The sequence below is a fragment of the Ictidomys tridecemlineatus genome, chromosome 10 (assembly GCF_052094955.1).
Source record: "Ictidomys tridecemlineatus isolate mIctTri1 chromosome 10, mIctTri1.hap1, whole genome shotgun sequence".
Lineage (NCBI taxonomy): Eukaryota > Metazoa > Chordata > Mammalia > Rodentia > Sciuridae > Ictidomys > Ictidomys tridecemlineatus.
In genome coordinates this window covers 37,853,027-37,870,663 of record NC_135486.1, presented here as the reverse complement: position 1 = coordinate 37,870,663, position 17,637 = coordinate 37,853,027, and the positions used below count along the sequence as shown (strand labels likewise).

At 32.5% G+C, this 17,637-nt stretch overlaps 1 protein-coding gene across 9 annotated transcripts in view; it reads right to left on the bottom strand.

Moving 5' to 3' along the window:
* Window positions 1-564: 564 nt before the first annotated feature.
* Window positions 565-17,637, bottom strand: part of Syt14 (synaptotagmin 14) — a 220,810-nt gene continuing 203,737 nt past the window's right edge. For 6 of the 9 annotated variants that reach the window (XM_078022756.1, XM_078022757.1, XM_078022758.1 and 3 more), the window contains 3 exons: window positions 14,065-14,254; window positions 11,445-11,501; window positions 565-10,175 (listed from right to left, as the gene is read on the bottom strand). In XM_078022756.1, coding sequence (XP_077878882.1) covers window positions 9,862-10,175; window positions 11,445-11,501; window positions 14,065-14,254 — 561 coding nt within the window. In that variant the 3' untranslated portion in view covers window positions 565-9,861. The remainder of the gene's footprint in view (window positions 10,176-11,444; window positions 11,502-14,064; window positions 14,255-17,637) is intronic. The other 3 variants (XM_078022755.1, XM_040277092.2, XM_078022753.1) reach the window with 1 other exon arrangement.

Below are 17,637 nucleotides of genomic sequence, written 5' to 3'. Positions count from 1 at the left end.
ATTATTTTAAAATGTTTATGTCTGGAGTCTATTTTCATTTTGGGGGAGTGGGGATGGGTACAAGGGATTAAACCCAGGGGCACTTAACCACTGAGTCACATCCCCAGCCCTTTTTTCTTTTTTAAAATTTTGAGACAGAGTCTCAAAGTTGCTTAGGTCCTTACTAAATTGTTGAGGTTGGCTTTGAACCGGTGATCCTCCTGCCTCAGTCTCTGGAGGGAATGGGATTACAGGCATGTGTCACTGTGCCTGGCTAGAGTCTATTTTCTTTGAAGGCCAGATCTGACTTACAATTAAATGTCCCAAACATTCTGAGAGAAACATTTTATAGAATATTTAAATGAGATTCTTTTTCAAACCTAAGATCCTAATAACATTTATATATGTCCATGTGAAATCTGCTGATGTAATTGACATTCGTTTATCTTGTGAAATAGTCATATTAACACTTACTTGCCAGTGATGAAAGAGGGATGATTCTGATCTCTCACCATCAGGGAAATCAGACGTTGACCCATTTGATGTGAGTACCGAACAACTTTTTTACATAAAAGTGAAGAAAAATAACTTTTAACCCACACAAAAAATTTATTCTCTGGAAAATTAAACTGCCATTAAAATCTCCTTGGAATAGTAATTTCAACTTTTTTTTTTACATTGTTTATGCAGAGGTCAGCGGTTTCTTTATGTAATACAATTATACAAAAGGACAAAGGCACCGAGACAATCGGTGTATACAGTAGAAAAGTAGATGTGAGAATACAATGCAACACATAGCACACATTTTCAATTATGTGAAAATGAGTAGATATATAAGCCCATTCTAGAAAACAGATTGCTTCACACACTTATCCGTTTACAGTTTTGACAAAAATGCAAATTAATGTGACAATAATACAACACTGTTGATAACCATACAGACCCTTGTTGGTAAGGTCCATCAATGGGTTATAGTTACTCACAAATATATTAGAGACAGTTTAAGACCAAAGGAAATGTTAATCAGCAGTGTATTTCTTCAGGTTGTTTAACAGAATTTTGCTCATAGAGCATTTAAACTTCATTTCACTGTAATATCCATTATTAGAAAAATAAGTAAGAAAGCTCTGTAGAAACTATACTATTAAGGAAACTTCTTGCCTCTAAAGAAAAAAAGAAAAGAAATAGGAAGGAAGGAAGGTTGGTAGGTTGGTAAGGAATATAAATAAAAGATTCCATTAATTGAGTTTTTCCATAAAAATTACATTATTTTGAGAAAAAAGCACAATGCAAGAGTATTGAGTTCTAAAACCCAAGAGTTTTAGAAAAAGAATAGATCCCAACATTTATTAAGACTCTTAAAATTCATATAACTATTCTTCCTCAAGACTAAAGTAACTGAAAAGTAATATTTATTTTCTTTCTTATTTCAAAATTCTAGGAAAAGTCTAGCCAAAGTTTGGCTATCTCCTCTATATCAGCTTAAAAGATTCCTCAAAATTGTTGCCACAATATTATTTTCACCACAAAACAAAGCACATTTTAATACAATTATGCAGAATCATGATAAATTACTTTTATAATGCAAGATACTACTGAACTTTTCTGTTGGTAAACTTAAAGTAACACTTATAATATCAAAATGCTTTTGGAAGTACCACCACTAATTTCTAGTTGTGCTTCAAATAATTGTTCAAATACACTAACATACTTAGATGAGAGTCAACTTACGTACCAAAGTTATCCTGGTGTCCCCTCATACAACACAGGTGACGTAATTACAGAATACTGTAAATATTCCCAATATTTATCCAAAAAGACAACTCAAAACAAAAACAAGCAACCCCTCCCCATTTTTTTCTATAATTTTAAGTATTTATTTCAGTTTTAAGTTTTTTGAAATTTCCTGGTTAAAGCAACATGTGAAATTAAAAAAAAACATTTTTTAAAAGCTGTCTCACAAAACTTAAAGACAATGTGCAAGCTAGACAGGGCAGGGAGAAGATCAAAAAGGGGAGAATATGACATAAGGACCTAAAATTCCCCATTTCCAAAAAGTTGGCTTCTATTCCATTCTCACTGAAATTATATTTAGGTATTGAATGTGTCACCCTGTTAGGGTTATGAGATACCAATGCTTTATACCTCAGGGTTCTTTTCTCCCACGGTGCTTATGTATCACTGTCAGCAACATTACTGGGGGTTCTGAACAGGAGTGACTTTGAAGACCTACTCCTAAGAGTATGAATGGTTTGGTCATTATTAAAAACTACATCAGCTGGAAGAGGAGAGCATGCTTGGAAACACAAAGACTTCTTATGAGGTTCACAGTTCAACTAGATGTGAACAGCAAAGAGAAACAATAAATCTTAGAGGTATGAGAAAATTTATATTTTCTCAATGAATAAAATAGATGTATTCAATATTAATTGCTTAGACTTATGAAAATAAGCACACTGGCAATATCTAAATACACAAATACATAAAATTTTCAATTTATAAATTATAATTTTGAAATATTTTTTCAGTGTATAATGGGCTGTTATATGTCATCTAGTGCATATTCATTTTAAAACACATTGGCAGGTGAAAGATCACATGCTAAAGGAATAAACAGAAAGCTGTTATGGTTTTTCTTTTAAAGTAGTCTTGAATATTTAAAGGACAATCTAAAAAAACCAGATAGTACAAATTAGGTTTACTAATAACCAGAATAATAAGGAAAAGCATGAGAAGGGCCCTAAAATAGTAAGATAATTTAAGATATAGACTATCAAGCTGACAATGAATTAATGTCAAACATCTTGCATAATTATTGCACAGCAGTGACTTTCTTCTCATAATTATAAAATTTTATGTAATGAGAGGCTGAAATTCTATAATAAAATTATGCCAAAATTTTGCTAGATTAATAGTTTCCTTCTCTGCTCCAGCTCCTACAACATAGTTCCAGGGTATATCATACTGTTCAAGGTAAGTGTATGAGGATGATGACAACAACTATCACAGTAGCAGCAGCCAGCCTGTTATGAAGGAGAGGGTATTATGCTTTGTTCTTCCCACAGTCTTTGAGAAAACCTGTCTGGTCCTCTCTACTGTCTAGTCCACGAGGTCAAATGAAAAAAGTCAAGGCATCCCTTTTCAACAGGTCCTATTCAGCTCTGACTAACTTTGGTACTTAGTGCGAATGTATAGAAATGAGAGGTGTGTGGCAGGGAAGGCAGGGAGGGAGAAAGAGGAAACATTTAAGGAAACTGCATACTAGTATAAAGAGGGAGGAGAAAAAATAAGATTTTAAATCCAGTTTTGATAATTAACTAATAATTCCAGTATATCAAACTTTTCCACATTAACATTATATTAAGCTTGAACTATGACCAGATTCAACACAATGATATGTCAGCAGTCACAAAGCAGTCCAATTCTATAACAATATTATTTCAAATATTCAAGTAACTTCATTTTTTGGTGGGCTTATCACAGATCTTTGTGGGAGGAAAGAAAACTTTCAAAATGTAAAATATATTTATGCAAAATATTACAAGAGAAGGCAGTGTGGTTACCTTTGAAAAGAGGGAAAACAGAAACTCAGATGTACCTTATCCATAGCATCTACTTTTAGGGGAAGCAGAAGTCCTAAGGTTTGCTGTGTTAACTTGCTATTTGAAATCAAGGACCCTAAGGAAGAACAAAGCAATCAAGGAAATAAAGATCAGATCATAAGTAGTAGAAACACTGTTGTTCCTAGTGAAGAATCTAGGACTGAGGTTCATCTGAAGGTATGGTGACAATGAAGCCATTAAAGAGAAAGTAAGAGAAAGTAGAAGGCTTACTATAACAAGAAAACAAAATTGCCACTATACCACTGTTCCTATATGATTTCTTATAGGTTAACCTTGTTCAGAATACTGACAGAGAATGAAGTCTAGATAAAAACCTCCTAAGATTCTTTGCCTTATATCTAATTATTGCAAAGACAGTTTAGAGGTAAATATTTTAACAATAAATTTCTAGGAATCACAAAATAAACATCATAGAATTTATGAATTATAGCAAGAAAGACTTTGAAAAAATCATGTTGAATGTGAATGGACTAGACATCATAATTATTACTTTTCATTTTCTTCGTTAAATATTTCTTTTTAAGGATGTACAAGTAACATTAACCTTAGACTTTTTAAATATTTTTTTTTAGTTGTAGATAGACATAGTATCTTTATTTATTTATTTTTATGTGGTGCTGAGAATTGAACCCAGTGCCTCACACATGCTAGGCAAGCCCTCTACACTAAGCTACAACCCCAGTCCTAACCTTAAATCTTAATCAGTAACATTAATCTTAGTCTTAATCGCTCTTATTTATCACTATTACACACAAAGATTTAGTCTACAGGCACTGAAATATTACTATCAATAATTCTATGTAATAAGTTCAATATTCTATACCAATATATTTGACAAGATTTCTTGGGGAGCATAATAACATCTAGATTCTTAGGCTTCCCTCTAGACCAAGTGAAACAGAATCTCTAGAGGTGGAGTTTGGGAATACAAGTTAAGCTCTAAAGATAACTCTTAAACACACTACATCTTGGAAACTACCATTTTGTAATATTCCTTAGAGTTTGATGGGAATCTAACCCATATTTATTAAGTCCCAACTTAGGTATTATCTTCTCCAGGAAGATTTTTTTTGAATTCCACATTATATTCCTCTACCAAATACCACAATGCTGTTTGCATCCCTATCTTGACATCTCATCAGATTAGAGTGAAATTACACTATTCTGTGCTCATATTCCTTAGAATTTAAGCCCCCTGAGGGCAATCACTTTGTCTATCCAGTTTACTACCTCTGCCTCTGTAGTTCTTAGAATAACTCATGCACATAATTGGTATTCTTATAAATATATATTAAATGAAGGAAAAATAAATCCATGCATAACACAAGATTTGTGCAAAATGAGACTTACATATTAGTATTATTGATTTCTTCCATAGAGAACTTAGTTCAATTCAGTATTTATTGTGTATCTACTATGAGCAAAGACACATATAAAGATAATAAGACAATGCATTTACTACCACTTGGGAAAAGAGAGACATGGAATAAAACTAACTACAATTCTTATCAAACCTTAATAAAACAATACAAGAAACACAAACTGCAATGAGCTTTCTCCTTAACACTGATGAGTAAGATGTGGGCTATCAGACACAGCTACTCACTTCACAGGTTAAGAAAGATGGTCTGATGCAATTTAATTATCTTGGGTTCCCAAGTGTGGCCAAAAAGCAGAACAAACTAATATAATTTTAGAATCTAATAACAACTCTTTAAAAATAAAAATCATCTACAAAACATGACACAAAATTCCCCATTGTGTTCTGAGAAAAAGTAAACCTCTGGTCTTGTCTATTCTTTTTCCTGAGCTGTTTCCACCAACTAGTTCTGCCTTCAGTTAAAGTGGGTACGATTATTGATAAATCTAATGTTGTTCTAACTTTTTGTATGCAACTGAAAGGAGGGATGTAACTGCAATATGCACAGTATGGTGTTTAGAGTAATGTACATCTGGTTCTAATCCTAGTTACTGCTTGCTTACTGGATGACCTTAGGAAAGTCTGCTTAACCTCTCTATGCTGCAATTTCTTCACTGATTAAAATATGAATAATATACCTACCTCATAATATTGTTCAAAGAATCAAAATAGTAAATTATTGTTCTAGAGCTTTGGTAGATTATAGCTGTTATCATCATCATTATTACACTTTTTGGAAGGTACAGATTGATGTTTTAAAATTAACTTTAGATTACCCATGTTTATAGCAGCACAATTCACAATAGCCAAACTATGGAACCAGCATAGGTATCTATCAATTATTAATGTATGAATGGATAAAGAAAATGTGGTATATATACACAATGGAGTTTATTCAGTCATAAAGAAAAATAAAATTATGGAATTGCAGGAAAATGGAACTAGAGACCATTATGTTAACTGAAGTAAGTCAAATTCGGTAGGTCAAGGGTCTTATGTTTTCTCTCATATGTGGAAATTAGAGGATGAAGGAAAAGAAAGGTGGGGGTGGATCTCATGGAAATCAAAGGAAGATCAGTGGAGGAAAGGGACCAAGGGATGGAAGGCATGGAGGGAGGGGTGAAGTTTTGGGGAGTGATACTGGCCAAATTATGTTTATATTGTGTGTTATATACACATACAAATATGTAACCACAAATACTATCAGTATGTACCAACTATAATGCACCAATAAAAATGTGGGGAAAAAAAGAAAATGCTTTACAGCATGCTTAACCTTGTGCTCAATATTAAGTATGGTTGGTGATAAGGATATTGATATTGATGGCTACTTCCAATGTAAGTCATAGATGAACTGGGGGCAGTGAACGGAAAAAAATAAGAAAACTTGTGAATTATAAATATCAATGTAAATTTCTCTGAATTATCTCATCTATATAAGTAAATGGTAATTACATGCAAACAAATTTGTATCATTTCTATTCATATCCAAATAATGAAATGGAAAAAAATGTGCTCACAACTACTGTTTTTATGTCATCTAAGATTCAAACTTTAAATAGCCTACCTATACTTTTAATTTATTTGAGAGACTGGGAGATCATGTGTATATTAATCAGGATACTTTAGATATCTTCTCATTGGGTTTTCTTTTCTTAAATTGTGGTCTAATATATTATTTTTGTCAGGCAATACTATACTATCAAGAATTCACTGAACACATGATAAGATAATGTACAAGTGGATTTCAAGCAAATTGAACAGTACTGGGAACACAGATTACAGAATAAGGCTTCTGAAAGGGAAGATGATATTATACTAAACAAATTCTTCACTGATTTGAAATATGCTTTGTTTCCGGGCAATAATAAACTACTACATTTTGTAGTTCCTTTGGGATAGTGTGATTTCAGGAGCTGCCATAAATGCTGGTCAACTTCATATTTGGACTAGCTCATTTAATTATGAAGCTTAGGGGATTTTAGCAGAACAACAAGAAAGTCGACTGTCTTTCTCAAGTTTCTGAGTCAACACCTGCTGCCCACCAGTGGGCACCTATTTGCTATAATTACTGAGATATAAAATTTTGCCTTGAAGCTTTCATGTGAATTCAAGTAAACAAAAAAAGTAGTAGTACTGTCTTGTATGTTAGATGAAGCACAGTGAAGTGCATCTCTTGAACTCTAATCCTTTTTGGAAAAAAATAGACAATTTTGGGGGAGTAATTATTCTAAGTTGTATCAAGCCACAAGAAGAAAAGATGTGTATTTTGCTATGTATGGTGGAGAATGGTACCAAATAGCCCTCAAAACCAAATATAAGACCTAGTAATTTATATAAAGGAGAAAAACAATCCATAAATTTGAGGAATATTTTTCTATTCAGTAGTCTGAAAAAGCCAGGGCACCTTCACCATTATAAATACATATATGTGTACATATGTATGTTGTGTGTGAGTGTAGGCATGTGTGTATGTATTGACACACATACAGATAACTTATTATCTTTGAGGACTTGGCAGCTGGGGTGGAGGAGGGTCCTCCCTGAAATTTACAAAAATGTTGATTAGTTTTTGGGCTACATAAGATTTGATACTTATACTAGATAAACCTCTAAAGAGATATCAGATCACACACACAATTCTGTCTGAAGAAAGGTAGATTTAACAAATAACAGTTATCTTTTTCTTACTAAAGGTGAAAGCACCAAACTGGCCTTATTAATATGTTTGATTAAGCTTTGTTACAGCTACATATAAGACTGACAACTCTCTTTATTAGAAAGATACCAGGTGTTAACAACAAAGACAGTTGTTTCAAAGACAGGAAAGATAACTGTAACATCAAATGCCTAAATTTAATTTCTCAGTAAAATCTACATCCCCCTTCAAACTTTTCTTGCATTGTTGATGAAAATACTTAAATGAGGTATTTTGCCATTCAACTCATGTTCTAACTGTAACTCATTTATTTAAAAAATCCTGGAAAAAAGTGCACTGATGTAACAAAGAATGAATTTTTTCTTTAATGCAACTCTGTAATACATATTCTTAAAACCCATGTTGCTCATTTGCATTTTTTCTTATAACTCACAAGTATTAAAGCACAGAGCTGCCTTTTTTAAACTAAAAAATATGAATTCATGGGTTTTTAAAAATCTTTTTTAAGGCCTTTCAGTACAGCCAAGCTGAAGTAGTAATATCTATGCATGGTTTCATTATGGTAATAATGAGTTCTAGCTTACAATAACATATTGTACTTAGTGGGGACTAGGAACAATGATATTCTGCTTTTTAGTAATTGGTAAATAGTACACTTTTGTCTAGCTTTACTAAAAATGAGAAAGAAAAAATTTTTCATATATACAAAACATACTCTATTTAATAAAGTATATGCATAAATTATATGTTAGATAAGAAGCAAAATTGAAAAGAAAATAGCTTATAATATTCTTGATTATTCAGAGTTCCTAAATATAAAAACAACAAATAAAAGTGCCTTGCCATTTAAAAAAAATTAGTACATTGTATAACTTTTACATACGTCAGAGGAAATAAAGATCTTGTGACACTGTTCTGAGGAATCTTTATATTTATAAAAAATCGAAGGCCTAATTTTGCAAATACAACTTCCAAGCTGTATGAGCAAATTGAACTTACATGAAAGGCACAAGATGACATCACGTTGAAGAACGTTATCTGTAAATTTCATAAAATCTAGTCACAAGTCACTAGAAACTTCATAAGGAATCTCAGAACTGTTTTTAACTTGATGTTCTGAATCAAACTGAACAGGATAGTCTTTACATCACCATATAAACTGAAGTGAGGGCGACAGAGAAGAGTTTCTTATTTTGAATGCTACCTGCCTTATGCAGTGTTACTTACTAAATACTCAGAGCAGACAATTAAATTTTTCTTTAACTTGAATCGCATTCAATTTCCAACAGCTCAGCTTATTTTTCAGTTTGTAAAAAAAAGTTTTTCACATTACTACAATTGTAAAGAGTCAATCACTGAAAGAAATTCTAAAATAAAGTCCTGTTCTATTGGCTTCCTACATTGGAATACAAGAATACAGGAAGTGCTTTCAACAGAAAGTTACATAGTTCTACAGTACAACCTGTCTAGAAGGCTTGCAAGGGACCAGAACATGACTTGGTCTCTTTGGATCAGGCAAAAGCAAAGGCAAATAAAGAAATAAACTTTTGAAAAACAACAAAGCTTCAAAATTCTTTTGTGAAAATGAATACTTGCTTGCACTTAGATTTAGTGCTATGGAGAAGAACCAAGGCACAATGAAACTAAGGGCACAAAGAACACGTCTGAGACAAAATAATTTTAAATGTGATTGAAACCCTTCACTATTAAATATGACTTGTGATAGTGCTGGAGAACTATTTTTTTATATTAAATAACATTATAAACACCAAGATTGGCCATTTAAAATGTTTTAGGTAATATGTAGGGTGATACTAAAATAGTGTTGCAACTAAAATTCTGATTTTTAAAAATCACTTATAATCTTCCATAAAATTACTGGCTCTTTTGCTAAAGTAAAAGTAACTTCAAATCAAAAGCATATTTTTAAATCTCTGGAGGACCGTTAGTTTAACATTAATGATGTCAGTTTCTCAGTTTCCAGACAAGCTTTACAAGAGACACATCTTTTCTTTATTTATGTCAGTATTAGATGATCTTTCCACGCATCTAAATAATTTTGGTAGAGTTGAATATTATTCTTCAAAGAATAGCTCTTTTCATGGTGACCAGGTAAAAACAGCAGTGTTGTAATAAGAAATAAATTCTGCCTTTGACTGACCACTCGTTCATCCTCTTCATCACGACTCTAGTAATGCATGCCATCTACATACTTGCTGTCCTTTCGACTCCTTCATTTCAGTCCAGTGATTGAGTTCCTCTTCTCCGGAGCTGTTCAGACCTAAAGAAATCCAGCCTATCATTTCTTTTCTTTTCATGCTGCGTTTGTTATACACAGATAGTATAAGTGTCACATCAGAAAGTTGAAATAGGGCCACTTGAAATACAAAAGTTTCCTTGTATACTGGATTTGGCTGCCCTCTGCGGATGGATGTCTTGCATTTGGACATCTCTTGACCCATGGAATTCAGTAGAGTTAACTTAACATATGTATCTAAAGAAAAAAACCGACATAATACAAATATCATTTGCAACGAACTTGGAACAATTTCCTTATAACAAGTGCTGAGAATATTCAGTATTTATACTTTATAAGGATATGGTGTATACCATGTTTAAGAAATTCAACCAATCCACTTTGATAGAGATACTTATAAAATGTGACAAGTACAGAGAATGCTGAGTAGTCTGAAAATATCTTGGGAGTAATAATATCTTAACCTCTCTATTTCTACATAATAGAATTTAAAGGTATACCTCATAATCCTTCCTCCACCCTCCCATCCCATCTGTGACATCCCACTACCTCCCCTGCCCATTCCCATTCCCATTTAGCTTCACTAAGCAGGACATCATGGCATTAATAAACACTTAGCAAGCTCAATTAGCCACAACACTGTAAAGCATTCCACTGTGTTTTCAGAGAATAAGAATCAACAAACAAATAGAAATGAAGGCAAATGGTGAAGAGGAAAAGAGGAAGACAAGAATGCAAAGATGACATCAAAACAGCTTAGGATGAAATGTCAAAAAAATCTCTGCATGGATGTGGTTTTTAAATATATTTTAAAACATTTATGGGTCATAATAAAGCCAAATGCATTAAGGGTTCAAAGTTTAGCAAACCAAGTAAAACTTTCCTGGTTTCATGCAAGGATACATTTAATGTGCTGCTTCTTCTTTTTTTTTTTTTTTTTTGAGTAGTTAAAATAAATAGTATAGGGTTTCTTTTAGATACAATTCAAAGTGAAATTTTAAGTATGATATCTTACTATTTTCATGAATCATAAAAAAACTGATGGGATGTTAGTGTACAAAGTGAAAAATAACACTTCATTGTCTGATTAAATCAAAGATAAGTCCTCTCGTTAAAAGATTATGTTTCAAGTTCTTTAGACTCATGCAAATGATCTTCAGCATGTTGATCCATCATGTGTACTTCATATCAAAATTTCAATTAATTTCAAAGACAATTGCAATATTTCTCATGAAATAGCTATTTCTGTTATACAATTCAAAATACAAATAAACGGAAAAATAAAAACTTTTATTTAAAAAGTTTGGCTTGTTTTATTGATACTCTGAATACCATCATCCATAATCAGAGATAAATTCTAAGTTAGTTTTATTTAAAGTATCACAGATAATAAATGTGCATTTTTTCAGAAACCAACATGGTGGACAGCTTCACTGCTGGCAAGTTTTAGGGTATTTTGTTTTTGCATGAAAAGACAACATCCAATTAGCCTCTACAAGAACTCACCTCGGATTATATAAACCTGTCCACCTATCAAGTGTTTTAGACAACAGAACAGTCCATCTGACAACAGGGGGTGGAAAGCAGTAAAAGAAATAATGACCAGATGTCAATCGTTGGGTGAAAGAGGGTCAAAGGTCAGAATTAAAGAGGAAACACTGTTCACTGGAGTGGAAAAACACAAAACTTTAGCATTTAAATTCAGGTAGAGGGCTGAACAAAAGGGTTGTTGGGTAAATTTTATGGAATGAAAAATTTTAAGGTCATTGTGTAATCTTAAATAAAAATTACACTATTTTAAAGGGGGACATCTTTATAATGATAACTTGGTCTAAAGCACATTGAACATTAAATCATGCAAATTATTAGACTATAAAAGACTGAATAAAAGTCATTATAGGATCATTATTATTATGCTAAATTTTAAGTTTATCCATGCAATATTAATATTTGAAATAGATCTATTACTCCAACATAGTATAAAACTAAGTTATGCAAATAATATACAGTTATCACAGCTTTTGCTCTTGAATATTGCTATTTCTTTGGATTAAATTGGGATTATTCAGTCTACAACACAATTCAAGGTTTAGAATCTAGGTATATGTGAAGGGCTATAATTTATATAATATGTAGAGTTTAGGACAAACAGAATTGTCTTGCATATCACTTTTTAAATATCTTACATCTCCTTTATAAATACTCTACTGTCATATAATTATTTTAAAAATTGACTTATATTTGCTTATTAGTTACCTCTCAGCTAATACCATAATCAACCTTATGCTGAAAAACTAACTCTAAAACAATGACAATTGTTATCATCCACTCTTAAACCAGAAAAACCAACTCCATGTAGTGGTTGCTAATCTTTCTTAATTTTACTATCCAATCTTGCCCTTAAGATCATTTTGAGCTCTGATTCCTTTTTAGTTCCGTTTTCTATTTCTATCAGAAAACCATTTCATTCTGCTACTTTTAAAACATCTCCAGTTAATTATCTGTCAAAAAATTATTCAACTATTAGCTAAACTATGAATAGCACATTGATTACTTGTGGCTCAATGTGACCCCAAATGGTGTTATATCTGATACTATGTTAAAACATCTTTAAATTAGAATATTTACATAGAGTGTGCACTCTTGAGGTTGTCTTGCCTCACTATTCTTCATTTTATCTACAAGTCTTATTCTATAGTTTATCTTTCCAGCCATTTTAATTTGCATTCACAGTGTGTATGAATGAAGATAACTGAGTCACACTTGCCAGTCTGTTTATGCTAGGATTGGCTTCTTTCCTCCTACTGAATATTTCCTTTCAAATAAAAAACTGGATAATACTAATTCTATCCTTTTATGCACATTTGTCAGATCTGGATCTCACAATTACTCTGAGAAACACAGCCTTAGCTTTTCCTATAAAGAAACAGACTTAAGAGAGCTTGGTCATTTGTCTAAGGTAGAAATGTGAATACAATTTTGGCCTTCAGACTTATAATTCAGGGATAGATGGATTCTATGATCTTTAACATTACTATGGGCAGACCAAATATATTTTTATGACTTTTGACCTTAATTGAATAATGATTTTTTTTTGACACGGAGAAGTCAAGTTAATTTAATTCAAGGGTGCTTTAATAACTGCTTGATACCTGGAGTAAAAGACAAGTCTTTATGAAACCTTTAGGTAAATTTAAGGAGGTGTTTTTATTCAAGATTTTCTTTCCAATTTTTAGTTCAGGGCATCAACAGCTTTAATTTTAGAGAAATATACAATGAAGTTGCTCTGTTCCCAGTATACTTCCCATAGCTGTCAACAAAAAGTTTTGGATTAAAATTGCAAGACAATTTCTTTATGCTTCTATAATCTATCTCCACCCCCTTGAATTGAAGGTAAGAGAAGCTGAGAGGCACACAGGGCAGAGGTATGTTGTTAGCTCTCACTTCTGACCATCTAGGATCAACCTCCAAACTTTCTTATTCTGTTTGTCTGGTAAAGGTAAAGCGCATTCCATCCAAGAAAAGACTGTTGGCAGTACTGGTTTATAATTAATTTTTTTTAAACTTTTATTTTTTTTTTGTGGTGCTGAGTAGTGAATCTAAGCCTTGCACATGCTAAGCATAAGTTCTACCACTGAGCTACACCCTTGGCCCCCTATACTTTTAAATGAGAAGAAAATCTAAAGAAACAGTTCCTCTTACATTGTTAAGGAAAAAAGAAGGGGAAATATAGAAGTAAATACATTAGTTCAAAGCACTATATGTAGATAGAAAACAATTTTACTTTTTAGTTAACAACACTGTACACATTTCTATTCATACTTATGAATATTACTCACTTTTAAAAACCCTGTAACTTTTTCCATCAAAAGATAATGGCTATGATAGGGATAATTTATTCTGTAGACACTGTGAAAAATTAAAATTCCTATCACCACACAATATTTTGAATTTCAAATTTTTTCTACTTCCCAAATGACTGGAAATAGAAAACATGAAACAGATTAGCTGATGATTCACCATTTCATTTTGATTGGTTAAGACTAAAATGATAGGATTGAAGCCCCTAATGCTGAGAGTCCCATAAGTGCGGAAAATGTTACAATTAAAATTTTTTTTCACTCACTGGGTGGTCTGTTCGCTGCCAAGTTTTTGAAGTGGCTGCCTTTTATCACTTCTGCTGATAATCTTCCAGTTGTGGCATTATAAAGCAGGCCAATGAGAATTTCTGGAACTGAACCATGTTCAAGAGATTGACAAGACGATGTACTTTCACTACAGGACATTTCTGACATGCTCACTTGGGAGTCACAACCCTGTTAATAAAAATGAAATTTTTGTAGTATTTTTTCAAGAAAGACTTATTAGAGATATATTGTTACATCACGCTTATTGGAATAAGGTAGGTAAATCATGATAAAGACAAGAGTTGCAAACCGAACTCCCCAAACACTAGATTAAAAAAGATTGTCCTTAGATATTTTAGTTGCTAGATCTTTCTTCATTTTATAGGAGTCAAAGAAGTAATAGAATATGATAAAGTTTCATAAACTTCTATCTCTTTATGTATATATCAAAGAAGATAAATTTAAGTTTATATACATTACTAAACTATTTTAGGAATATGAAGAAATATTGCCTAAAAAGTTTTCAACCTTAAAAAACTGCACCAATTTAGATTCAATTATATTAAATTAAATGTCTTAATTGTGCCTTTAAAGACAAAGATTGGCACAGTTTCAGTAAACAAAGTGATCTACTATTTATAAGCCAACATACATATATGCAAAAGTTAAAAAGGTGATAAAGTTTACCATGCATATAACAACCAAAAGGAAATTGATGTAGCTACATTAGTTTTATCAGGGTGACTTCAAGGCAATAACATACTGGAGGTGAAATAGTATACTTAATAATGATAAAGCATTCACTTTACCAAGAAGATAAAATAATTCCAAATTTGCATGCATTTCATAACCTGGGCTGAAAACACAGAAAGCCAAACTAGCCACAACTAGAAAGAGGGAGGGAGGGAGAGAGGGAGGGAGGGAGAGAGGGAGGGAGGGAGAGAGGGAGGGAGGGAGGGAAGGAAGGAAGGAAGGAAGGAAGGAAGGAAGGAAGGAAGGAAGGAAGGAAGTGTGCCCAACTACAACTAAAAATATTTTTTAAAAAAAGACAGTATGAACAGATTTCTTCCAATAAGTCTGAAATTTGAGTCCTGAACGCACTTATAGAAAACTATAGCAAAAAGGGACACACGCAAATGCAAAAAACTTTAGCCCAGATGGCTTCACTAGTGAATTTCAATTAATAATACTAGTTTTTGGGCTGGTCTGTAGTTGGCAGAGCACTTGTCTAGCTGGTGTGAGGCACTGGGTTCGATCCCCAGCAACACATAAAAATAAACAAAATAAAGGCATCCTGTTCATTTACAACTACAAAAACAAATAAATAAAAATTAAAATAAGATAAAAAAATTATAAAAAAAATAATGCTAGTTTTCCACGAACTCTTCCAGGGAGTGAAGAAAAAACACTGCTCAACTTCCATTAAGAATCTAGCAAACCTTAAAACCAAAGCCTATCAAGGACATAAAAAGAAAAGAATTACAGGATTTTGTTTCATGAGAGTAGATTCAAAAAATGCTAACCAAACTATTAGCAAACCAAATTCAGCAATATGCAATACCATACTAAAAATGATTTCCCCTTTGAAACAGAAAAAAATATTTTCTCGGGCTGGGGATGTGGCTCAAGTGGTAGTGCGCTCGCCTCGCATGCGAGTGGCCTGGGTTCGATCCTCAGCACCACATACAAACAAAGATGTTGTGTCCGCCGAAAACTAAAAAATAAATGTTAAAATTCTCTCTCTCTCTCTCTCTCTCTGTGTCTCACTCTCTTTAAAAAAAATATATATATTTCCTTTCGAAACTGCTATCACCATTCCTAGTCACACTGTAGTGGAGATCCCACCCAGTGAAAGTCCTAGTCTTACTAAAGACAAGAAGATGAAATTAAAAGTGTCATAATTTGGAAGGGAAGCAGATAAAACTGTACTTATGTAGAGAACATATCATTATGTATACAGCAAATCTAAACAAATCTAAAGAAGAATTGAAACTACGTACAAAGGTAAAATTTAAAAATTCATGTATGTATTACTATATGTCAGCAACAAATCTAAAAACAAGTTTACCAATATAGTATTTATTATAGGGCTGGGGATATAGCTCAGTTGGTAGAGTGCTTGTCTCACATGCACAAGGCCCTGGGTTCAATCCCCAGCAACTTCCCCCTCCCAATAGCATTTATTATAGCATAGAAGTATAAAATATCTAAGAATGAATGGAACAAATGATATGCAAGCCTCTAAGCAGAAAGTCATGAATTTTACTGAGAGAAATTGAAAAGTGCTATATAGATAAATTAATATATTAATTGAGTTTTGTAACATTCTCTCCATACTGATCTATAGGTTAAATGTTATTCTAATAAAAATCTCAACAGGCTTCTTTGCATTTGCTTGACTTCATTAGTAATCAGGGAAATGGAAATTAAAACCATGAGGTAATACAAAAAACAGATGGGCTAAAAGGATACCAAGTGTAGTGAGGATGAAGAGAGATAGAACTATCATAATTCCCTGGTGGGAGTGTAAAGTGATACTGCTTTTAAAAATGTCAAAAATACACATACCTATGGCTTGGCAATTTCACACCTACATCTATACTGCTCAGAAATATACCCAATGTTCATCAAAGAGACATGAAAGAATTTCCACAGAAGCACTGCTCATGCTGGACCCAAACAGTACAACAGATAATTTGTGGTAAGTTCATGAAAACCATTATATATTTACAAATGTAACTGAATGAAAAAGGGTGGGTTCAGATGGATACATCCTAGCAGCAAATTCCATTTATATAAATTTCAAAACAACAACAGCAGCAACAAAACCCCAAAACCAAACAACAACAAAAACAACTAGGCAAAATAAACTATAGTGTTCCAGAAGTGTGAATAGGTGGCAAAAGATAAAGAAAAGCAAGAAAACGATTAATATTAAAGTCAAAATTATTGTTAACTCTAGCGGTGGGAGAGAAGGTAAAATAACTGGGAAGGGCATGACAGAGATTTCTGGATGTACTAGGTATTTTTTAATTCCTTAATGTGGATGCTGGTTAATTTGCGATAAATGGGTAGTACAATTTCTATTATTTCCATGTTTCTAATGTGTATTGGGTTTCACAGGAAAAAATGGTTTAAGAAAAGAATTATATGATACAAGGACATAACATGCACAAATAAACATACAATGGTAAAATAAATATTTAGAATTTCCTTTGAAGATTCATAAAGGTATTCATTCCACCAGTCAGAAAGAAAACAAAGAGGCTATATCACTACTGCTTATAACAATGTTTCACATAAATTTTCAAGTTTAAATCTGTTATTGGCTATATAAGTGATGATGGAGAATTAACATATATGTAGAGACTGAATTAGTTCAATGGATTAATCTTCAGAAGAATAATATCTCATATATTCAAATCTAACTCTAAATCTCAGAGAGGAAAGCCACAGGAATATACATTTTATATTCCTAAATCATGGGTACACAAAACATCAAGTTTGGTATGTTTTCATGACAGTTGGAGGAGAAAACATAATTTTAGTAAGTTTCAATTAGGATATATCAT